General features: G+C 34.6%; 2 protein-coding genes across 2 annotated transcripts in view; one reads left to right on the forward strand and one right to left on the reverse strand.

Annotated features, from left to right (window-relative positions):
- The window catches only part of LOC106136338 (breast cancer metastasis-suppressor 1-like protein), a 70,448-nt gene extending 58,477 nt beyond the window's left edge, over nt 1-11,971 (forward strand). Inside the window, exon 4 of the mRNA XM_013336861.2 lies at nt 9,362-11,971. Coding sequence (XP_013192315.1) covers nt 9,362-9,595 — 234 coding nt within the window. The 3' untranslated portion in view covers nt 9,596-11,971. The remainder of the gene's footprint in view (nt 1-9,361) is intronic.
- A 12,718-nt stretch (nt 11,972-24,689) lies between these two features.
- On the reverse strand, nt 24,690-25,830 carry LOC106136326 (large ribosomal subunit protein mL49). Its single transcript, XM_013336844.2, has 2 exons — nt 25,673-25,830; nt 24,690-25,227 (listed from the first exon to the last, which is right to left on the reverse strand). Exons 1-2 carry the CDS (start codon nt 25,787-25,789, stop codon nt 24,760-24,762), a joined length of 585 nt encoding a protein of 194 aa, XP_013192298.1. The 5' UTR covers nt 25,790-25,830; the 3' UTR covers nt 24,690-24,759.
- Nucleotides 25,831-25,836: the final 6 nt, after the last annotated feature.

Raw genomic sequence — 25,836 nt, forward strand, 5'->3', positions numbered from 1 at the left:
GGTGCAACTGGGAACACGCAGAGATGAGAGAGAAAACGCTCAAATAATGCTACTAAGCAAAACCTAGTTGGAGTATAAATTCCATAAGCAAATTGAAAATATGAAAAGCATATCAAAACAGAACTCGAGACTTCGAACACAGATAAATTTTCGTGATTTGATTCCTACACAGCAGAGTACGCCACTACGTCATCCGCGACCGCTATTTACGAACTCATATTTTTTTGTTTCACTTTCGTAGCTCGTAGACGTTTCGTAGCATGGCTACGAGATTATGTCAAAAGTAAAATATTATTATATACATACATATTCAATTTATGTATTAACTATTTATAGTGTTGATATGTATTATAACGCAGTGCAATATATGAATTTGTTAGAAGACATCATCTGTGTGTAAAGGTATCGCTATTGCATATCGCTTTGGACTTATAATAAATTTGGATATTTCTTTTTTATATAAATACTGTTCAAATAATCTAATCACATTTCAACTTATACAAATTGAAATTCAACTTATATAGGTTGGAATTATAAAAAACAACGAAGAATTTTAAATTATTCTAATTTTTTATTATAACTTTAAAACAATTATACAGCCATTTATATTGTTTTATCCGTAAATTTGATATTGATTTTGATAGCACAAAGTGAAGAAGTAACAAACAAATAAATACACTCGTTATTTAAATTTCAGATTAGTTTAGGAATTTTCTGGAAAAAGGAAGTTACTCCGGAATATTCCTGTGCCAAATTGTATTAAAATCGGTCAATCGGATTTTTAGTTTTTTTGTTACTAAACACGACCCTGAATTCAGTAAGTCAGGTTTTTACACAAAGTGATTCCCTTTTGCTTTCCGCAACCTTGGCCGGGAAACATATCCCTTAAAGGATAGGCGCATAGTTAATTTGGAAACCTTTCATCGGCAGAATTCGAACCTGTGCCTCCCTGAGCATCATGGCTTTTTTTATTCGAGCACTTTAACCATTCGACCACGCGCTTGAATACGTGTAAGTGGAACTAAATTCGCGCGTGTAGATGGCAGTAAATTCGCACGTTTTCGTGGCGATAAATTGGCGCGGGCGAAGCTGTGGGTAAAATTTAATAAATGTATAATTTCCATTTGCGAAAAAGAAAAAGTCGACAAATGGATAAACTAATTAAAACTATAGAATAGCCTCTCAATGAGTTAAAGGTAAACTGTTTCTTTAATACGTGAATCGTTTAGACAAAAGCAATGGATTCAAATAAATGTTAGCCAGTTTTTCCTAGAAGCTTTTCTTGGACCGTACGTTTCATGGAATCCATCCACAGTTAAGAAAAGTGTGCCATTGCTATACGTTTTCTATGTATGATCTCACAAACCACAAATCTTTGTTTACGAGTTGCTCGCTGAATATTATAAACAAAGAAATTATTAAGCTTTGAAACTTATCACAGTAAGTTGTGCATTTTATCTGATTTCAACAATACAAACTAATTCGACTTAAAAAAAAGCGCAAACTTAAACTTTCAAATATTTCATAAGGTTTGCTTGAAATAAATACCCACGTGATTGTACGCTTATTCTAATCTAAATCCCTAATGATAAAATGAAGAGAGAAATATATTTTGTGTGCTCCACTCTCCGCAGTCTGTAAAAATCAGTCAGTCAATAGAAGGATCATCCACTTGGCATTCTCATCTTCAAACGGCAATACATTTCAATATAATCCCACAAGTATTTTAATATTTTAAGGTTAAGGATAAAAACTTAGGATTCTTTTTTAGGCGAAAATTGAGATTCATATAGTGTCAGGTTACTAGCCGTAACCTGACACTTTCTGAATCTCAATTTTATCACTAAACCATTCAACTAGTCTTGTGCCTGTTAGTGTAAGACTCCGTAAGACAAATAGTTCGTAAGGAATATGCAACAATAAACACATTTCATTTACATTTTCCGAATAGTTTACATTTATATCTCAGCCTCAATGGCAAACTGCTTCAAGCCCCGTTTCCATACACGAAATGGATGTCTCTTAAGTGTGTATAATTTTCATAAATTCTTTACGTGTAAAAACACTGGCAAATGTTTTTAAAATAAGCAGTAAACGTGTAATTGAAAATGCAAAGAGGCAATGAATCACCACGACGGCTCACCGTGCCTGTTATATTAAACACTAGCTTACCGAATGATAAATATTTATATATCTTTGCACTATATCCTTCAAGCGCGCAATATATATTTACATGTATGTAGTACATTCAATAAATTTGGAGTAATATAAGACTGAGTAGAAGGATAATAAACTTGAGATTCTTCTTATAGGCGATGGGCTAGCTGTATGTCTCTAATATTATCTCAATTCCATCATGTAAATGATTAAAATGCGATATGTATGTATGTAAGACTAGAAGTGGAAAGAACTCGTTTATGTATCGCTGCAACTGATAGTAATCACCACCATCATACATATTTTTTTACAAACAAACAAACATCAGTCATCATAACTTTTTCATATCATTTGACAGCTTTATAACTGCAATGGAACACGACGACTAATTGTTCCTATAGTTTTAAGTACACATTGTATGTAATTATTCATGTCTGTGCGTATATAGTCTATGGAAACTAGTAGGTACTTTCTTCTATTTACGTAAAGTAGGAGAACGTCAAAGAGAGATCTTGTCTATCCCACTAGACTCATTGAGTTGACTCGTGGTGGGACAAACAGGAAGATTTTGTCCCATTAGTCGTAAAGAACAAGTGACACTACCGCAATCGTCTCAGTTGTCACCACGGGACAAGTCAATGGGACAAATGGAATGGACGTAATATTTTAATCGCAAAAGTCCCTTAGGTAAGTACCATTAACACTCACTGTAATCAGTTCACCGAAGATCTTACTAAAAAAAATGATGAATTTTGATGATACAAAAGGAGTACGCAGGGAACACGCAGGGAACACCTTTCCTGCTACGGAAAATGGAAAAATGTTCTCTGCCTACCCTTCCGAGAAGCCTGATTTATATTATGTACGAGAATATAAAATAATGAAAAGAGATGATAGATTAGCCCTTTAGAAGTAACTTATTTTGTAGTGTTTTTCTGGTAATTCCCACGAGAGATAAGCCCCGGACAAAAGTCTTTATATCAAGTCTTTATCTTTTCATATCAAGGCTTCATCCCCCACGGGCAACACAGAGTCAAAATCAATAGTGTCCGATAGATCAGAAGGGCCCGTTTGTCCAGCTGAATTACAATGATAAAAAATTTGGATTCAGATAGTCTTAAAATAAACATAAAACATTTGTTTCTACAAGATCAAACAGCTATGTTGGCGCATTATCACAATATCGTTATCACACGAACAGCGATAACGAACTACGTGTCATCTTTGATACAAACATATAACGAGTACGTTAGCTGAAGCAAATTAAGACTTATCAGTAAATCATGCACACATACAGCACGGCTTTATGCCTTACGGGGTAGAGAGAGCCATAAGTCTCGGTCTAGATTCCAAAGCCACGTTCAGTTGGAATCTTTATATGGTAAAAAAAAATTAGTATCCCAATTTTATAAATCTTTTTCTTAATCAACTTTAACAAAATGCACGATAAGACAAGGACTTAATTATATCTCTTACAACCTGTAGGATATACGGGACAGGGGTGGAGTGTTCTGATTTAAAGTACTTTCTTGGGCAATGTTATAGGGCATGTACAATCTAATTAGTATAATCCAATTATGAAGTTTCGTGATAGATGCTGATATGTCTATTCCGTTATATACAGTAAGATAAGGCTGCTTCTATGCTGACCGGCTTGTGAAGAAACATGCCAGCTGCTCTTCTTCATATAAAAGTTAATGTAAGGTTTCCCATTAAAATTTTTAACATAACATATAATCATGTCTAATCGCATGCGGGGTAGAAAGAGCCAACAGTCATCAAAAGACTGAAAGACCAGGTTCAGCTGCTTGACTTAATGATAGAATTGAGATTCAAATGGTGACAGGTTGCTAGACCATCGCCTAAAAGAGGAATCCCAAGTATATAAGCCTATCCCTTAATCGCCTTTAACAATATTCATGGGAAAGAGATGAACTGGTCCTATTCTTTTTTCCATTTGTGCCAGGAACCACACGGCATTTTAAGTTTTTTTCATTTAGACTATATGAACTCACCTGTACGTGGCTTTTGTAACAACTGACTTTAAATATGTGTGATAAGAATTTAACTGCGTAGGCCTGTGTTTAAAGTACTATATTTATCTTACTTTACTTCTAATTTATAAAAAACTTCGCTAAGCCTAAAACTCATCTTAACTTACTAATGCTATAAAGCTAAAAAACATATTTTAGTTATAATGCATTAATAATATTTAGCATTCTTTGCCAGTATTTTTAGAACCCTTCACTTACGTGGTAGATAGTCTTCAAAAGACTAAAAGGCCACGTTCAGCTGCATGACTCTGATGGATTGAAATTAAATTAGTAACAGGTTGGATTATACTGAAATGTGTTTTCGTTTTAAGATATAATTATGATAGATACCTCATAACGATTGTCCGGATATTATATATGATATTATTTCATTTCCATTGAAATATCATGGTCCACCCACATTTTCTCATCTTCATCCTTGCCAATTCATTATTTGTTGATTCATAAAAGACTTATATGCGGGGGCTGTGAAATCGTCCTCAGTCCGACATGACTCACCGAAATTCGATGAGTTAACGCCAAATACTGGTGCATTGACGTCATGACATTGATATTTTATGACCTCATGGTTCTTATAAGTTAAATACACACTAGAATCTTACCATGCATATGTATACTTCTTTTGCTTCATCCTCATTCATAACTCACTTCACGCAAGTTCATTAAGGGTATTTTTGGCCTAAATTTTCGCCAGGACATCTCTGATCCAATCATTCTTTCGCCTACCTAGGCAAGGCCCTTCCAACGTTCCGAATCACACTTCCCTTGTATATTTGCTTGGTCACCTGCTTTCTTACATCCTCTCCGTAAAACCAAACCCTCTAAGCATTCTGTTAATTCAATTAAATACCTATTAAAAGTATTTTAAAAATTAATTCTTGTTTCCTTATTCCGCCTTTCTGCTCGGAGTTTGTCTCCTCACCCAACAATTGTTAGATTTTGGTCTTGAAATAATACTCGTAAACTCGTCGGATCACTCAAAGCTTTTGACATTGCAACCGGAAATACAGCAAGAGTATTGTGATTAAACATATGCAAATATCACATTAAACTTAACCGTTACTTATGCTGTTTCTTTATAATAAATTTTACTTTTAAATCTTGTGTGTTGGTCTCATAAGTATTTTTTAGATGCAGTAAGAATCAGCCAAAAATAATTCTAATGTTGTTAAAGTATTTAAACCTAAATGCCTGCATACTATAAAGTTTGTTAAAATCAAAAAAAAATTCAGTAAAACTAGGAACATAATAAATAAACATGCTTCCATTTATCGAACAGTGCATCCACATTAAGTTTCACCTTTTATAACCTCAGTGAAATTAGCATAACATATTGAAAGCGATTCAACATGGCGTCCGAATAGCAGCTCTGCGAGCGACCTCGCGCCGCCACCGCGCCGCGTCAGCGCAGCGTTTCCCGGAAATGGCCGCCTGTCCGCCATTTTGTTGGTTGCGCCCGCGCACGCTTCGATCTGACACTCTGTCGCGCGGTGATCGACACGTTTCACAGGCTCGGAATGTAATCAACTAATTGATAATGTTGTTTGCCATATTGTTAGAGTAAGTTTTATGTGGCAATTAAATTGTTTGCTCGAACATTAAGATGGTCTCATATTACAAAGTCTTTGTTATTTGTTGATTCTTATTTCTGTACAGGGAACTTTCTTTCATATGACTAATGCTATGATACAAATATTAATATAAATGAAAAAACATACCATTTTTATTTTGAATAAAACCTGTTACGACTATGAATATCTTTGACGACTATGAAAGTCTTTTGCTTTTGGCTCTGGCAACCCCTCAAAGCTATAAAAATGTGATATTTGTGTGTATGTATCAAAACAGATACCAACTGAGCTTCAGTTATTGGAAGCTGCCTTTAATATGCCACAATCGAGTTTACCCTATCTTCTGAACCAAGATGTTAAATTGTTTGATAGACTTACAGATTCCCTTTACTTATAGACCCTGGATTGATACAATACCAAATACCATTGCCGAATAAAAATATCTGCTGTCTGTTCTTTATAAATACTCATAATTCCAGTAGCAGTTCTTCACTTTTTCTTGATAAAGAATTAAAAAGTACGCACACTAAAATACAAATCTAAAGAAAATACAATATTGTTTTAGAAGAACAGTTAGCTGTCGTAATAATGTGTAATGTTATTTCTAAGTTCTATTTTAATTGAGATTCAAGCAAATCATTTGTTCAAAATTTAACCTTGTGTTGTATGTATGTACAGAACTGTTAAAAATATTTCCTTTATTTCTTCTAGTTCTGTATACCCCATAGACGTGAAAATATTGAACGTATAATTGCAAGGCCATGCACGTCGGCAACGAAAGATTATTATTATGCGCGTAGTATCGATCATCTTTTGTCCTCGCCTCTACCTGGGTACGCACCCTACAGGTCTTCAATTAACCGAGCCATGCGTTTTTGCCCTTTTTACTTTGGGGCGTTTCATTTTAAGCCATATTTCGATTCAGTGGCGCATAGACGCCGGATGCAATCACAATTTCGTATGTAGATTAATGTTGTTCTCGTTTACAATGTTGCTTGCGATAATTATAAAGGGTACAATTGAATTTTGTTACTGATATCAGTAGATATTGCTATGTCTAATGATAATAACTTGATAAATATTAAAGGGACTTTCTATTAGATGCAATATTTCTTAACTATTGAAATAAAAGATTTAGCAAAATTATATCACTTACTTTTATCATTTTTTTTAATTAGACCAATCACCTACTTACGTCTCTGATCCCTATATATAATACATGCCTTCAAACCCCGAAGTTTAAAGGTAACGATGACATTTCGATATACATATTTATCCCTTACGAGATTATAAGAAAATTACTTTTAAAATCTGCGTGAGATAAAGCACAAATTGTTTTGCAGAGTTATATTAATAAACCCCATTAGAACACGTTTCGTGGGAATATCGAGGAATCCTCTAGACCAGATACGAAACCTTTATGCCAATTTAAAATTTCTATATCCAGCGGTTTGGGCCGAGCGTCATTCTCTTTATATATATTTAGAAAATTAATCATTGTACCAAAAATAATTAACATTCACCGTATTAGGATTGGTAAATGTGATTTCACACGGCTAACCTTATAGTATTGAAATGAAGCTGGTTTGTCTGCCTTGTGTTAGAATACAATTCGTCAGTCCTTCACGTCTTGTATCTGCGAATCGTCCTCACAACCGGTTTTGTCGAAATTACCGACTATACAGACACAACGTGACTAGGGCATAGAAAGTTAGTCAACACAATTCATGATTAACATTATTCGTCGGATTAATTGTTAGTCTTCAACTCATAATGTTATGAGTAATATTAAACAATATAAACTCTCAATCAATATTTAACTTAATATTAAATTAAAAATATTAATATACAAGTAAACTCTCCTTTTATAAATATGCTTAAATCGTCATTCTGTTTATTTAATTTGTTGCCAATGGAATATAATAATACCTATTTATTTTAAAGCATGATTTGTCTCATCTGTTATTCTCTTTAATTTGAAACACTGTGTCCGCCGTTGTAAAAATAAGTCTACACGAAACACAGGCGATTCTTACATGCGATTTATGGACAATTCAAACGTTTTAAGGCGTTTGGTGATGCATTCGAATGTTAAATTTTATTAAGCTTAGGAGTATATACTTAATTTTAAGAACTTGGCAACAAGATGACGTTGGAATCTTATTTTTATCGAGCTGTCTTATCACCGACTAATGCCTTCATGCAACCAAAGCTTGCATGCAAGAAGAAAGATCTCAGAACAGATAGATACTCGTATCTATGGGAAATATGAAGCCCTCCGGGAGAAATTAGTGATTTTGTGTATCTGGGTCATCAAGATATTTTTTTATACTTGACATTCTTCTTTTAGGTGATTATCTCTAAACTCGATTCATTAATTGACTATCGCTTAAACAGTTTTTTTTCATTATGCCAATATTTTTTAAATATTCGTTTATAATTTTTTTTAAAGACAGACTTCGACATTTAACGTCTGCAATACAAAAAACAGTTTTATACAAAATCCATATTTTATAAAAATACCTTAGAGGTAAAATTTAGATGAAAAAAAATAAGTTAAAAATTTTACTATTATAACTGCAGTTACGACAAAGCTCAGATGAATACTTGATCCACTTGACTACGGGCACAGTTTATCGTAATTATCGTTTCCATTTTTAAATTTCACAAAGAAATGTATGAAATATAATAATATACTTTTTATGAAAACTAAACTACGCTACCGAAGTCAAAGCTATCGATTAAGGCGCTGAAAATTTGTGTCTAATATGAATAAGACCTTAGAAGTGTAAAGTTACAGCTACGAACATACACGAGATCATTTCACCGTTACCGTGGGAACCCGGATAATTGACTTATCTTCTCGGTTGTTGATAAATTGAGCGTGAACAATTTGAATTTCGAAGTAATGTTTCTCTTAATTGGGAGCATCTTTGTTTTTAACAGAAGTATTTTTTTGAAAAAGAAATATCTTTTCCTTGGGGTTTGGATTCCGTGGAAATTTTCAAAAACCCTTTTTAGAGACCGCCTTTTCTTCAATACTCGTATAAAAATATCTAAATAATTACAGCTAAATCCGATGAGCGGTTTCGGCCCCGAACCATTGTGGCGAAGAAACTTACAAAATGAGAGAGAGAGAGAGATCTTTTTTATATAATCAGTAGATATTTCAATATGTATTAATCGCAAACAAATTGAGCTATCAAAAGTTTAATGATTTTATAGGATACTTACACACCGATAAAAAAAAAACTAACATTGAGTAACTAGCCAGTTTTAATAATCCTGTACAGTCAGCAGGACGGTTGCAAGAGAGTAGAAGCACTGAGTTCACCTAACCTAAAGTAAAAACAATACCAAAGGCCTACGTTGAGGGCCGAAGCCGGAATCATCAGTATTTATAAAAGACTGTTCACACAATTTCAGTACAAATGCATATATTTCAGGGAAGGATAATTGCCACTAAACTGACTGACCTCTGTTACTACGTACACCATGAACACTATTGGTTCCGTTAATAAATGTTCACACGTACATAATTTAACAGTTAAATAATACGCTTATTTTCCTTGTTCGCAGAGTGAAAAATGGCTGACCTATGAGAATATGAAAGAGGAAATTTTAGAAAAAATTCGCAAATTGGAAGAAGAACGGCACACCGTCGACTTGTGGTCGTGCGGCGCCGAGTGGGGAAGAAAACGAAGGAAGAGGCAAGTCACCGTGTCTCCCCCCTACGTGGTATACATGCTGCCTGATGCCGACATCATGGAGGACTGGAGGCTGGTCAGAAAATTGCTGGAAAGAACGGATTAGATTATATATTAGTATTTCTAAGGTTGTCGTGGAGTGCTCTTGATTTTTTTAAGGCAGATTTTGAAGACAATGACACGGCCAATTATGTAAAAATATGAATGTTTCCTTCCTGAACCAAGCGTGTTGTCGATTGCATTATCAGCTATAGCTGAGAATGTATTGAAGCCTTAAAGGCTTCGGTATCCACGAAGGACATCATGTTATATAAAACTTTAATTCTTTTAAGTTTTGAAGTTTGTATGGTCGGCTGTTGTCCGAAATGCGCAGCTTGAAAAAGTAAGAGATTGTAATCTAAACAATATTTATTGAGGGTGTTTTTCTCGACTATTAACTTAACATTGTATTATAATTTTAGTTCGGGGCAGAATCCTGTTAGTACTTTATATTTCTCATTCACATTAATATGGTCAATATCTACTACATTCAATTTCACGTTTTCTAATGTGTATAAATATAAGATACTTGTATTTTTTTTAATATATTATTTGTGTGTGTGAAATCATGTAATTTTGACAGATTTTTCACTAAGAATCACTTTTGATTCTAAAGTAATTAGTAAAGACAGAAGTAACATTCAATAAAAAAATTAAATTTAAGTGTTCTATATAGGTATAATTTTATCCATAAAATAATATGAAGAAAAAAATGTTTGCATTTCTGTGTTTTTGTTTATTACGAATAATTTCAAAAACTACTGGACCTATTTTGATTGGATTGGAAGAAATTTGTCATGAAGAAAGACTAGACCTTCAGAAGTAACATGGGCTACGCGCTCAGACGTCAATTATTTTTAGTACATTACCTTTATAATAGGCACCTGACCATACGATAACATTAAACGGAAAACCAAGTTGACGGTGCAGGGGATCGGCGGTCCCCGTAATAAAATAATATAAGAATGTCAAATCCAAATGTGTCGTTTAGGTTAAAGTTATCTTGTGAGCACACCAAGCGGAGCGAGTGGAGATGAGCGGAAAGAAGCTTAGCGGTGTATGGATGTGCGACAAATGTGCCGCCGATAGCAACGACGAGTCTGTACAGATACAATGGGACAGAGTTCAGGCCACTATCACTGGTGCGGCCAAATCCGTTCTCGGTCTGTCAAAGGGCGGGCGTAAATCTAACAAGGAAACTTGGTGGTGGAACGACACAGTCCAGTGCCGTGTGGTTCCGGGCATCAACAGAAAAAGAATAGGACTACTCCATCTCCTTCTCATGAGTGTCGTAAAAAGCGACTAAGGGATCGGCTTAAAAACTTGGAATTCTTCTTTTAGGGATGGGCTAGCAACTTGTCACTATTTGATTCTTAATTCTATCATTAAGCCAAACAGCTGAACGTGGCCTTTCAGTCTTTCCAAGACTGTTGGCTCTGTCAACTTCGCAGGGGATATAGACATGATTATATGTATGTATACTCTTCACTGGGAAAATCCCTGACCAGTGGCGGCTGAGCATTATTATCCAAGTCTACAAGGCAAGGGTGTGGCAACAATCGCGGCATTAAAATCAAGTCCCACACCATTAAACTCTTCGAGCGAATAATTGACTCACAGATTCGATCCGATCCGTATCAATATAGATTCCGCCCTAGTCTGGGAACTATGGACCCTGTTTTTGCCCTAAGGATTAACATGTAGGAGGCCTTCGACTGTGTTCCTCGACCTCACTCTGTTAGTGATACTAAACCCTTCCCCGTCAGGAGTTCACCAAGGCTCGGTCCTAAGTCCATTTCTACTCAGTGTGATATTGGATGAAGTGTCTAAAGGTACTCGTATTATAGACTTAGTGAGGAACTCACATATCCGCGGAAGCCTTCATGTCCATGACATAGCAGACAAAATGTAGGAAGGAAGTCTCCTACGCTGGTACGGCCATGTCTTGCAGAAAACGGTTGACTTCTTGGGGAACAGATGTCTAGCAACGCCGCTACCGCCAGGCCCAAAAATACGCCAAAGATGATATGCGAGACAATGGACTGAAATCCTAGGACGCCGAAAACCGGACCAAGGAAGGAGAAAAGTCGGAAGGCGGACCCTGGGCCCCGGCAAGGCAACACTTCTGTGGAGGGTGCAACCAAGAACACGCAGACATGAGAGAGAGTGAGAGAAATATTTAGTGACTATAGATCTTCTACGCATTGTTCTAATGATCTTTTTACAAACATTTTTGGAGAAAGACACTCAGAGTGCGATTTTTATGTTACTTTTAGAGCACATTGGAGTTAGTAGTCTATCTCCTTTTTTTTACAATAAAATTTAATGTTGTTACTAGGTACTATTAAATAGCTAGTACTACCAACTTATAAAACTTTTAGTTATTTATATCGCATTCACATTACAACCGTAAAATGCAAACGTGAAAATGAATAAATTTAAAGAGAAAATTTTGTTGTTTCTTTTGATATCCTGTTATCCAAATAAAACTTTAATGATACCTAAAAATATGTATATTAAACATTATTTTACCTTTTAACTATGACTGTAGTCTTAATGCTACCCATAACGAGTTTTTTTTTAATAAGCTGATTTAAATTTATGCAGGTCTGGTAACAAAGAAAGTGCCAGCTACTTCTCTTCCCGTGCACATTGTAAAAGTTAATGACCCAAGAGAATGGTTTCTTAACTTGAGAATCTGCTATCTATAGCAGATCTAGCAACCTGATACTATCTGAATCTCAATTCTATCTCTATTCTTCCCTATAAGGAATCACGATGTGATTATATGTTATGTATTTATGAATTTAATGAAGCTTTTCTCATTTTGATTAAATAATTAAAAACATGATGCAAATTTTTTAAAGAACATTCAATAGCGTTTTATTTGGTATGCACAACATACTTCAGTCATTCATTCAATGAAGTACTCTTCTTCGATGAAGTCCTGTATTACGAGAAGTCAATATAAATAGAACGCAGCTGCATATGCATACTGCCTGACGCAACGTTGATTAATTATCATGACGCTTATTGTTGTCCCACCTTGGATCTTCGGCGTCATGTATCTATAAATATACCACGTTGAAACTTTATCACAGCGACATTTAGACGATTGATATATATACATAATTGTGCTTCCCGGCATTCAAGAACAGGACCACTCCCATATCTTTCCAATAGATGTCGTAAAAGGTGCTTAGGGAAGGGGCTGATAAGTTTGGCATTCTTCTTGTAAGCGATTGGCTAGCAACCTGTCACTTTGAATCTCAATTCCATCATAAGCCCTGTGATTAAGTCATGCAGCTGGTCATAGCCTTTCGGACTTTTCAAGACTGTTGGCTATGTCTGTCCCGCGAACTATATGGACGTGACTGTATGTTTGTGTGTATGTTTATTTATACATACATATACGTCTTTATCTCTTACGGGGTAGACAAAGCGAACAGTCTCGAAGATATTTAATGCCAGCTTGATAGCTTGAGGATGAATTTGCTAGCGAATCGCCTTAAAGAATTTCCCAACTTTATTCGTATTTCCGTTATTTTATCTACTATAATAGTCAGTCAAGACGATTGATTGATGATGATAATGGTAACAGGGATTGATTATACATACATTCATTTACTTGATCTAGCAAAATACGCAAGGTTTGTACAAACTCGCCACTTTCCCGGAGGTGTAGGTAGGCGTAGGCTCTATCTTTCCACTTGCCACAATCCCTGCATACTTCTTTCGTTTCATCCACATTCAAAACTCTTTATGATTGATTATAATTACTAAGTAGTCTTAAGTTACCACTGTTTGGGAAATCGAACAACAGTTGCGTAATAATTTAGTTCTTATCTCTCGCATTTCATTATTCACACAAAAAGTAACCATAAATAAATCCGAATACTTACCTACAAATATTATAATCAGAAAAGCTGACTGATTTACCTTATTAGCCCCAACTTTCACTGAAATTTTAGAGTATTATTATGCCTATATAATAAATTTGGGTTTTTTTGCTATGGGCTGGCAAACTGTTACTATTTGATTCTCAAAATTTCAGTAAGGTGAACGTAGTCTCTCAGTCTTTGATTGTGATACGTGATTATATGTCAATATGTATGTCAAGCAAGTAAGTTGCATGAGCTGCCGTTACTTACATTAGACCAAATACAAAGTAAGTAAGGAAAGGCGACTAAGGGAAAAGGCACATTCATCTGCTGCAGGGATAGGCTTACAAACTTGGGATTCTTTTTTAGGCGATGGGCTAGCAACCTGTCACTAGTTGAATCTCAATTCTATCGTTAAGCCAAATAGCTGAACGTGGCCATTCAGTCTTTTCAAGACTGTTGGCTCTGTCTACCCCGCAAGGGATATAGACGTGACGGTATGTATGTATGTATCTGCTGGTCAGAAAGCGAAGAGAATATAAAAATTGTGATTAGCTGCTACTTCCACGCAAATTGTAAAAGTCAATCAAGGGAAAGGTATATAAAGAGTTTAGTCTTGAACTTGTTCTTATACAATTAAGATATCCAGTAGCCTTCCATTCTTGTGATTATTGGCTCTGTCTACCCCACAAGGGATAAAGACTTGATACGTGTGTAATTTTAGTTTAAAATGAGTCATTTAGGACAATGAGAATAGGTATTCTCAATCCACATCCACACTATTAATAGAGAAGATTTGTAACGAATAAACTCAAATACTACTGTACTGATTTTCACGAAATTTGGCACAGAATAGACCTTTTTCACGATAGCTAAGTTCCACACAAAAGCTAGTAAGTTAATATAAAGTTGAATAAATATTTACATTTAACAGTAGTTAGTTTGTTTAATTTATTTTTATCAGCGATAACACGTTTGACCAGCATTGTTATCACCGGAAATACATAGCGTTGCGACGTTGTGTGTGGTTTTCATGATACCTTATTCATTTTATTCAAGCATGGTCACAGACGGCCTTCACTCGAACGGTGAAGGGACTACGAGTATAACGCACTAACGCCAGAACAATGGTGACGCAAAGAAATAGGCAAAGGTTTGTTGAGCAGTATAGTCTTAACTAGCTGTGGCCCGCAACTTCGTCCGCCGTGTCTGTCCTGTCTGTGACCTGTCGATCTCAATTTGAAAAATCTAACCTTATATTTGTATTGCCGGGAGGATTTTTTTTTGTGTAAGTACCAGTTTTTAAATTGGATCATGAACACATCTGCGAAAACCGCATTCAATAGTTTTTTGCGTGATGCAAGTAATAAGAGACAGAAAATCATCAGATTTTAGGTAGCTATAGCTTCTGTTGGTCATATCTAGATAGCATATAGATTTTTTGGTTATATCATATTTATAGTAGTTATGTCTCTATAGGTACGAACAATAAAGCTATAACTAATTTTTTGTAGGCAATTAAAGAAATCTCACAACAACAACATACATTTATTCAACTCCTACTCAAGATACTCGTACGAGTATAACATGATTATTAAAACGGGAAATGGGATAGCTTTGATTTACACCCACGAAAATCTAATCACACGAAATAAAAAGGAATCATAATAAATACACTTAACAAATCCGCGCGTATGAAGTCGCAGGCAACAACTAGTACCTATTAATTATATTATAGTTATAAATTAAAAATATTTTTTTATAAGTCAAAATAGAAAGTGGATAATAAAGTGTGCCACGCGCCGCCTCGTAGCAAATACACGGTCCGCTACGAATTTCGTAGACGTCGTAGCACTTATGATGCAACTCTAATTTCTCTACACGTAAGTGATACATTACATGCCGTAAAAAAATATTTTACGGTTTAAATATATGTATAGTTATTAACACAGAATAATTATAGGGACGCTCCGCCCCCCTGGAACACTAGCGCCGCGCCACCGGCCGCCGGTGCAGCAGCAACCGCGATGTCTTTACATTTTAAATCTGCCATATCTTCAAAAATATTAATTAAAATAACATGCTGTGAAGGGCAATATTATTACATATTAAATGCAAAATATTTATTTAGGGTACTTAATAGATAAGGATTGATGCTGTATTGCTTAAAATCGCTTTGTAAGCCATTATTTCTCGTAAAAGTAGTAAGCATGTTATTATACACATAAACATTCCTCGTGAATAACTCTATCTGTTAATAAAAACCGCAACAAAATCCGTTGTGTAGTTTTAAAGATATAAGCGTACGAACATACAGACGCGGGAAGCGGGAAGCTACTTTGCTTTATACTTACTATGTAGTGATAAATTCTAATTATGTGACGAACAAAATTATAATGACTTGATAAATTATAGTTTGTTTTAAAAAATATCAGAACTGTTATCACATTGCTTTTAATTTCACTACATACATAGCTAAGGTAAGTAAACAATTTTTGTACGTCTTTTTAGTGAAAAGTTTTTTTTTGTTTTTGGACAAATTACACAGATTGAGTTAGCCTCGAAGTAAGTTCGAAACTTGTGTTACGAGATACTAACTCAACGATACTATATTTTATAATAAATACTTATATAGCATCCAAGACCCAGGCCAATCAGAGAAAGTTCGTTGTCATCATGCCCTGGCCGGGATTCGAACCCGGGATCTCCGGTGACACTGACAAGCGTACTACCGCTGCGGCACAGATGCCGTCAAGAAGCCGGTTTTTTTTATAAAAAAAATGACGTAAACCTTTATTTCAGTATCGAAAGAAATTTACTAAATATATAGAAAAAGAGACATTGCAAGTAGGTAGGTGGCCTATCAGTCTTTTCAAGACTGTTGGCTATGTCTACCCCGCAAGGGATATAGACGAGATTATATGTGGAAGTATATAGGTAATGTTATAGTCAATTTGTATGAATGTTATTTATGCACTATCAAATTAACAAACCTACAAATTAACACAAAATTATTTTCGAGTCGAGAGTTGAAATAAGCCCTATTTAATTATTAAAATAAAGCAATAATATCACAGAAATTGCCTTATAATTTTTCCTAGTCTCATGTCCAGCCTGTAGAGTATTGCAAAATAACAGCTTGACTCATTACGTTCCAGAGAAAAAAAAGTTTTGCACACTGCTCCATAAAGGTGTAAGTAACAAAACTAAAGGTATATTTGGCCACAGATTGTTGAAAAATGCTCCCACAGGACCTAACTCCCATGTAAAAGCAATAACAAGTAATATTCAATAGTTTTTATCTTCGCAAAGTGAGTCGTCCTCACCGGCTCGTCCTTGCTAGCTGTAATGAGGTCACGACCTCGACCTGACCTACATGCGGCGTACAAATTGTTTTGACTAGATTTTACGCGCAGAACTAGCCTAGACCTGGCATTGGGCAATAAATTAATAAATTTAATGCATTTGTCTAGTGACAACTCCATGGGGTTATTGGTTGAGAAGGATCTCTCGCGAGGTAAGTAATAAGTTCGAAAGTTGATCTTGTAATGATTTCTACACACATTTAAATGAATGGAAATTAATAAATAACAAGTATATTTTCACATATACATATTTTATATTCATCCATACGGGATCCTGGATGGATTTCATAATTAACAGAGATATGCTAGACGTGGAAGGACTAGTCAATCCTTCTTCCTTCCTTTTACGCCTATATGCACCTATAACTCAAATTTCAACAAAATCGTTTTCGGGAACAAGAGTACAAATACATATATACCTAATTTATATCTACAAATAGTGATCGTTTAATAGTATTGGATAATTGACCGAGCGAGCGAAGCGTGTGAAGTCTACCAATCAACTTGGGACGAAAATACAATTTTTGTATGGAGGTATGCATTTTTGTAACGCGATAACTTACGGACCGTTGGTCTGATTTTGATGAAATTTATAATGTACTAGCGGCCGCCCGCGACTTCGTCCGCTTGGAATCAATCCCGCGGGAACTCAGGGATAAAAAGTAGCCTATATGTTATTCTGGGTCTTCAGATACCTACATACCAAATTTCATCGTAAGTAATCGGTTCAGTAGTTTTTGTGTGAAAGAGTAACAAACATCCATACTGACATCCTAACATACCTACTCACAAACTTTCGCATTTATAATATTAGTAACATACATATATGCATCTGTCAATACTTAATTTTGTAAATAATAATAGTTTTCGCGAGGTCGTTCATTCGCTGCGACCAACAAGTGCAGATTGCAAATCTGTCTTCCAAAAGATATTGAGGTTGAGAAATTTTGAATGGAAGGGCTTTCAATCTGGTTTTCGTTTGGTGATCAAACAATTTTAAAATATGAGGTACTCTACACATGATTGAAAGGTCAATTAAAATAAATGTGGAAAACTGGTTAGTGAACAAAACTTCTACCATTATAATCATAACTAGCTGACCCGGCAAACGCTGTTTTGCCAATTATTTTTATATATTATTACGGAACTCTATTTTTTTCCAAAATAAAATATAGTCTATGTTACTCGTGGATAATGTAGCTTTCGAATGGTGAAAGAATTTTTAAAATCGGTCCAGTAGTTTTTGAGCCTATTCATTACAACCAAACAAACAAAGTTTTCCTCTTTATAATATTAGTGTAGATTATAAGTGGAATAAAAAAAAATAAGAGATTGGTCGGTTATAGACAAGACTTTCTTTTTCTCTCATTCTTAGTTGTTGGTGTGAAAGCCTTTGTTATGGACTACCTGCCGGACCCTAATTGCCAATTTTACGTATAGAAGTTATGCACTTGCAATGGCCTTACAGTAAAAGTATGACTAATGCACAAGAACCATTAATATAATGTCTTCCGGTAACTATTAATAATAGCTACAACGATTTAATAATTTAGCACTTATACATACTAACATATAATCACGTCTTTATCCCTTACGGAGAAGACAGAGCCAGTAGTATCGAAAAGACCGGAAGGCCACGTTTAGCTGTATAGCTTAATGATGGAATTGAGATTTACGAAGAAGTTACGTTACGTTAAGTTAAGAAGAATCCCAAGTTTATTAGACTATCTTTTGATTCATTTTAACAGACTTCACGTAAAGCTGCTGGCATACACTGTTCTTCTTGTTCTTCGCTTACAAATATATGCAACAGACGTCCATGTATATTCTCACGTATTTTTCCGATATTAACCACATATCCACACATGTGCATTAAAAAAAAATATATAGGTTCTCTACCACAAAATACAGACATTACATTTCTCTACTTAGTTCAAGGAGAGGATACCAATACAACTGAATGAGTAACCATGATCTTAAGTTGGTTCCCTTTTCCCCCTTTATACTAGCTTTATACTAGCTTCTGCTTGTGACTTCGTCCAATTTTTTCTTTTTTCAAGATATTGTAAAGCCTTTGTTCTTCAGGGTCAACTCTATATCTGAATTAACTTTTATCAAAGTTGATTAAGTGGTTTATCGATTAAGTGATGAAAGCATAACAGACAGACAGAGTTACTAGTCCCGCAGGTCAGACGAAGGTCATTTATTTATTTTACTTATTTATTTATTTACGCCAATAATACAACGGTAGTAGTACACCTCATAAAGTATTTGGCAAGGAATTCTTATATAACAAAATAAAATCTTGACAGTCTTCATTTCAAATAAAAAGGACAAATAACAAGTATAATATGGGTAAGAAACAAAGAAGTTAATTACAGAAACGAACAAGTTGAAGAACATTCACCTTTCTCACAAAATAACAAAAATTTTCTTTTAATACATTTATATATAAATAATCAAGTCTGTATCCCTTGCAGGAGAGACAGAGCCGCCAGTCTCGAAAATATTAAAAAGCCATGTTGAGCCGTGTAGCTAAACGATGGAATTGACATTCAATACATTTTACGATGAGAAATGTATAGGCGATGTCAATTAAAATTTCTCGTATGAAACGAATCAGTTATTCTTTCAAAACCTTAATATTGTTTTAATAACATATTGCAAGTATCTAAATTAAATCGTAGGTGAAAAGATTTTTTAAACATTGTTTGGATAGTAAATAAATAAATATATATACGGGACAAATTACACAGATTGAGTTAGCCTCGAAGTAAGTTCGAGACTTGTGTAACGAGATACTAACTCAACGATACTATATTTTATTGATAAATACTTATATAGATAAACACCCAAGACCCGGACAATCAAAGAAAGTTATTTTCTCATCATGCCCTGGCCGGGATTAGAACCTGGGACCTCCGGTGTCACAGGCAAGCGTACTACCGCTGCGCCACGGAAGCCATCAAACAAATAGTAAAGTGAGCACTTTATAACTAGCGCCCCGCTCCGGCTTTGCACGGGTATCATTTATAGATGTAAACCTTCGTCAGAGAAGATATTTCAAACAGGAACAAAATCCATATATACCAAATACATACAGACAGATAAAATAATGGGACTTTATATTAAGAAGTGATATTGTGCATAGCTTTATAACTAGACCGGCTAGCCTTTAAAAAACCCAAAATTTACAAGCCTTTCCGTATTGATCCTGTCAAATATGTCCTTACGTCTGGAAAATTTAAATTGGACATCGTTAAGTATTTAACTACCTTTAATAAGTTGGGCTAAAAAGGAATTTCCCAATATTTATAGTTAACCTAACAGTCGATGTAAAAGCACCTTTCCATCCGTCGACTGAATGATTCTCGAATGAAATTAAGCCGTAAGGCATTGGATGTCGATAATGTTGTATGAATAGTTATTACTTTCTATATATATACGGTGAGAAATATTTTTTTTACAGTTAAAAAAAAATAAACATTTCTATATTTTGACTAATTTTATATTTTCTTGCAAATATGTACCAATTATATGTAAACCTCATTTGTCTACTTTGTTAAAATAAAATGGAACTTTTTTCGTAGTATGAAAGTACTTACTCGACGTCTTTTATCCCTTAAGCGTTAGTTTCGGTTACGTCCTTTTCCTAGAAATGCAACGAATCGGTCGGTCGGAATACGGTGGGCTGTGTGTTTGAGAGCAACCCATTAAGTAATTAACAATGACAAGCGTGATAAGGTAATGTACTGATGAGAAAAAAGAGAGTGTCAGTAATAGAGAATGCTTATGTAGGTACATGACTTATAATTTTGAATTTGAAAATTGAATAAATCGTTGGTTTTGATTTCGAAGCTTGAGTATGAATGAAAGGTCAACTAAGCAAATTATACAAGGAGAGTGAAAATAGAAACGTTGGAAAGGAAAAGCCAAGATGACCGTAGCTTGATCAATTCAGGGGTGTTCTGGTAAAAGATTACCCTGACATGACAAGTTTATATATCAATCTTGTCATGAAAGATGAATTAAGTAGTTTAGCTTCAAAATAGTCTAGGTAGCAATTGATTTCATGTAATTTGTATAACAAACAAATAAATGACTCTATATGTCACACTTAATTCATGCCTACCTGTATACAATTTAAAATTCCTTAGCAATCCAAGGAATTGGATAAATCCTTGGATTGCTAAGGAATTTTAAATCGTATACAGGTAGGTACAATATCGCTAATCCACGCTACCTACTTACATGTTAATCTAAACATAATATACATATATATTAACTTAGTAATACCTATAATATGTATTGATAAACAACACAAAATAAAAATTTTCAATAAAATAAGCATAAATTTATAAATTGTTTAGTTAACCGTTCGTCCGTGACAACGTCCCAAGAAATGATATAAATTCGGTATAATATGCAGTCAGTTGCCTGGACCGATTGTTTTTACTTTTAACTCAGGAAATTATTAGAGGTCAAAAGCTGCCTTTTTTCTGGAAATTCCCATGGCACCGAAACTCTTGGTAAAAGCTCAGTGATCTTGATATGTGATAATGGTTATAAGTGGCCAGGTTTCATAACCTGTAGCACAACAGCTAATTCATTGTACACATACAATAAGTAACTATACATATTTTCTCCGTAATAAAATTTTTTTTGAACAACCTTACCTATTTATTTATTTTTCATTTTTATTAATAAAAAAAAACCCTTAAATGTTTCGGTTTCATCGAGTTACGTCATACTTAGGTCATTGTATTATGCGTTTTATCCACGATGTTGAACCTCAAACAGAAACGTGATTTTATCCATGTTACAATTCACCTGCAAGGTATCAATTAAAATTTTGTCTTATTTTTGGTCTCTTATCTTCTCATTTATTAAGAACTAGCGGTTGACCGTGACTTCTTTCGCTGTAAATTTTGATTAACAATCTTTCATTCAAGAGATTCAACCTATTCTCCCCCTTTTTCGCAATAAAAAACAAATGCTGTTTCTCAGGGTAACTCTACCTCTGTAAATCATCATCCTCATCAAAATCAGTTCAGTGGTTTAGGCGAAGCGTAATAGACAAACAGAGTTACTTTCGCATTTATCACATTAGTAGGGATTCAATATTTGTATCGTAAGAAAACAGTAAGTTGCACTGAAATAATCTGAATAACTACACCACGCGGACGGCGAGACAATTTGAATTAAACAAATGACCAAAAATAATTTGAGACCGATTTAAAGATAAGCCTTTTATATCAAAATAAGCTTACTTAGCCACGGCACCGGCCTATAGAATTTTGCATCAATTAATTAGTCTTCCTTCGATATTTCAATACTCAGGGTCCCATTTTACCGGAAATACATACATACATAAAATCACGCCTCTTTTCCGGAGGGGTAGACAGAGACTACATCCTTCCACTTGCTACGATCTCTGCATACTTCCTTCGCTTCATCCACATTCATAACTCTCTCGGCGGTTTCGGGTTCTCTTAACCTGACCCTTTGCCAGGGCGTCCTTAATTTGATCAAGATACCTACGTTCGTCTAGGCCTTCCCACTCCGACCTATATATACATTTAAATAAGACCGGAAATACATTTCGACATTTATCAAATATAACTCATGTCATTTCGACCACATCATTTAGAAAGCTTTCAGAAATCAACGACCCTTAAACTCAGTACTTTAGCTTCGTGCGATCTATTTTAGACTTTGCCAATTATGTTAGGAACCCATATTACCGAAACGATATTATTGGGGTTGAAAAAGTACGAAAGAAATTTGACAAAATATTAAATTATCGTAATAATACAGTAAACCTTTAGAAACCTTTGATGAATCCCTTAACCGTTATTAAATTCTTTCTCTCAAAACCACCTTACACAATTTGATATAACCTCTTTACATAAAAATCTTGTTGACTCACCAACACTTCTTTCCAAAGTTAACTTCATATCAAGAGTTCGACTGCCGGTTTGTTCCTCACGCCACCATAACATACTGGTGCCCCCTTCGCAACTTAATATTTTTTTTGTCGATGTTTGACAAATTACAACAATAATTGTTCTAATAAAGACATATTTGCAAACTCGTTGCAGGCAACTAACAAGCAAATTTTTGTAAAATTGTGATCTTGCTAAACTTGATAATTTTATGTAAGTATATTAAGTATTACTTTGCCTAACTCACTATTTGCTGAAAATGTTGTTCGAAATGTCCGTTTCTGTTTTTATTTCATAAGTAGGGTAGGTGAGTCATTTTTAACACTACGAAATATTTATTGTCGTACAATTTCTTTTATATTTATCTGTTTGATCTTTAAATTTATTTGTTTGTGCCAAATTAAAAAAAACATGCATCCACGTGGTAATATTTTGACTATGGTTTTATTGAGTATTTTTTTCATAATAATAATCCTTAACTTGAGTATATTCCACACAACAAAATTCAGATATGTTTATTAATGCAGTACCTAAATAACAAATTCAGGTAAATGAAAGCATTTAGCAATAACCTAAACCCTATTTTACTTGTTTAGATAAAGTATGTACTAAATCACTTAGAACATCTGAATTTAGTCAAATGACATAAGCGTTTTACAACTGCCGGCACATAAGTTGAACGAAAGGCTGGCGATGTGCGCATGAGCTATTAATACTTACTATGATGCGGATGCCAAAAGTACCCCATACTTAACCACGATTGCTTACTTTAATCTGAGCATCAAGTTAGGTACATGCCGCGTTTGAAAAAAGCACCCCTAAACTTTACAACGTTAACGTGTCGACAGTTTACATTACATAAAAATACCACGCAATAAATTGCCCGAGCGAATGTGCGCACAAAGGCTAGTTACCTACTATATTAGATTATCCACCTACGAGAATTATACACGTGGCAATAGGAGACTGAAAGCGCTAACCTTGAAAATGACTATGTAATAGATAAATACTTATGTACTTTATAGTTTAGCGTGTATATCATATTACGTTATACTCTTATATCCGTAAACGTTCAAACATCGTGTTCTGACTATCGCATACCCGTTAATAACGTTACATAATTAAAAATAAGCTAATTCACATTAATAAAGGCATTAAATAACGTAGAAAACTAAAATGACTTCGCCTGCGTTAGTTGCAAGCTGAAAACAGTGTCGAAACATTTAATAAATTACGCATAAGATACAGAAAAGTTGTTTTGAACAAAGAGAAGTTGATTCGAGTCGAAAATACATGGAGCAACCAGAGGCCCAGCGCAACGCAACGCACTCGGGCGGATGTTATATAGCTACGTAGATAAAACCTTCCGCCGTTGCCAGCGCCCCTCGTGGCGTCTGAACAAAGCAAACTTCATGCCGCGTACACCTCACCACGCAAGTTTCGTCTCTTCACGAACATCATTCGTTTTTATATTTCCTTTTAGTGTAATGAATCAAATAATTGAGATTTGGCTTATAGTTTTAATTGAAAAACTGAGTTGCTTGTCTTATCGAGAATAATTTCGATTAATATCCGAAACAGAAGACCGTAAGTAAATAATCTTATTTAATTACCTAGATACTATTATTTCCTCACATAGGAGCTAGAATAACTTTATTTACATTTTTTATTATCATTCACGAAAATACAGCGAGCGTAAACTTTGTGAGAAACCCTGCATTTATGAAACTAGATGCGTAACCATGATCGATCAAATACGGATTAGGTTTTTCTGCAAAGGTTGCGGAGGGTAGATGGGAGTCGTTTCGTGTAAAAACTTGACTCACCCAATCCAGGGTCCATGATCATAGGCATACCCCGGGCTTCCCTCCAGAGTTGTGAGGTTGCAACGGGGACTAAAAGCCAGGAAGAAGATTTTGTAAGGAAATATATATATTTTATTACAACAATATAAATAAAACGTCGTCGCATTTTTATTAACAAAATTTTATTGGAAATCTAAGTACTATGACAGACATTACATGCATACATGCAAGCACCTTATAACCCTTTAGAATAGGCCCATTCTTTCAAATCATTTACGTAATCCCCTTTTACTTCAATGGTCCTTGTTAATTCATGGACTCTTGTTTCTATATATTTTTGGTGCTTAGTTTTTAAAAGGGCCTTTACTTCATCATTCAATAGCCATATGTCACCTTCAATTTTTCTTATTTCTGATATTTTACGTTGACCACGGTGTGACAATTGTAAATAAATTGGAACGTCATGATATTTATTTCTAGGAAGAAAGTAGGGCAAATTTATAGATTCTTCTTTTTGAGGTACAAAGCCAGATGGATATTTATCCTTGGGTTTTAATTGAGGAATGTTTTCAAAAGGCAACAATCGTTCTACGTAAGTCCATTCTGGGGGTTTCTTCACTACTTCAAATTCGTATTGTTCTTTTATTTTATGAACAAATGGCGAATGCGCATAATTTGAATATTTCCTTGGGTAAAATGTTACCTGAAACAAAATAAAATTCTTATAATAACTTCCAATTCACAACTTCATTTTAAATTACTTCAATTTCGTTACAATTTACTTTCATAAATATTTATATTCTATGTATTTAATGTATAGGCAAGAGGTCTTAGTAATATTGCCTTTTTTATTCAAAGATTCAAAGATGCCCAAAACAGCACATTTTAATATCAGGATATAGATAACCTATAAATAAGTATTTACATAATTTTAACAACCCTTTTCATATACCCCTTAATTAAAATTAAATCAATTTAGAAATTTGTGAACCGTTGAAAAAACACAATAATAATGAGTAAAAAAATTAATTATGGCCATTTTACAAAGCTAACTTGTTGCGCAAGGTGTACTACCATAATACTGTCACATGTTGTGGTCAAAGCGACATTTTAACGCCGCAGCAGTAAAAACAGAATAAAATAATTACCGATTGTGTTTCTTGAGTGATTTTTGTACCCAAATCAGTTGAGTTGTTCAGGATTCGTCCAGTTTTTCCAACAAAAACTCGTGCAAACGCGCACTGTGAGCGCAACACCGTCGCCATTTTGAATAGCGAATAGAGCGAATTGCTACAAGAGCAATAAGAACTAT

This window comes from Amyelois transitella, chromosome 15 (assembly GCF_032362555.1).
Source record: "Amyelois transitella isolate CPQ chromosome 15, ilAmyTran1.1, whole genome shotgun sequence".
Classification (NCBI taxonomy): domain Eukaryota; kingdom Metazoa; phylum Arthropoda; class Insecta; order Lepidoptera; family Pyralidae; genus Amyelois; species Amyelois transitella.

What these genes read in the sequence shown, in the direction of transcription:
- LOC106136326 (XM_013336844.2), bottom strand. Translation starts at nt 25,789, where the DNA reads ATGGCGACGGTGTTGCGCTCACAGTGCGCGTTTGCACGAGTTTTTGTT. An exon ending in TCACTCAAGAAACACAATCG is followed by an intron (nt 25,228 to 25,672) that starts GTAATTATTTTA and finishes ATTTTGTTTCAG; the next exon opens with GTAACATTTTACCCAAGGAA.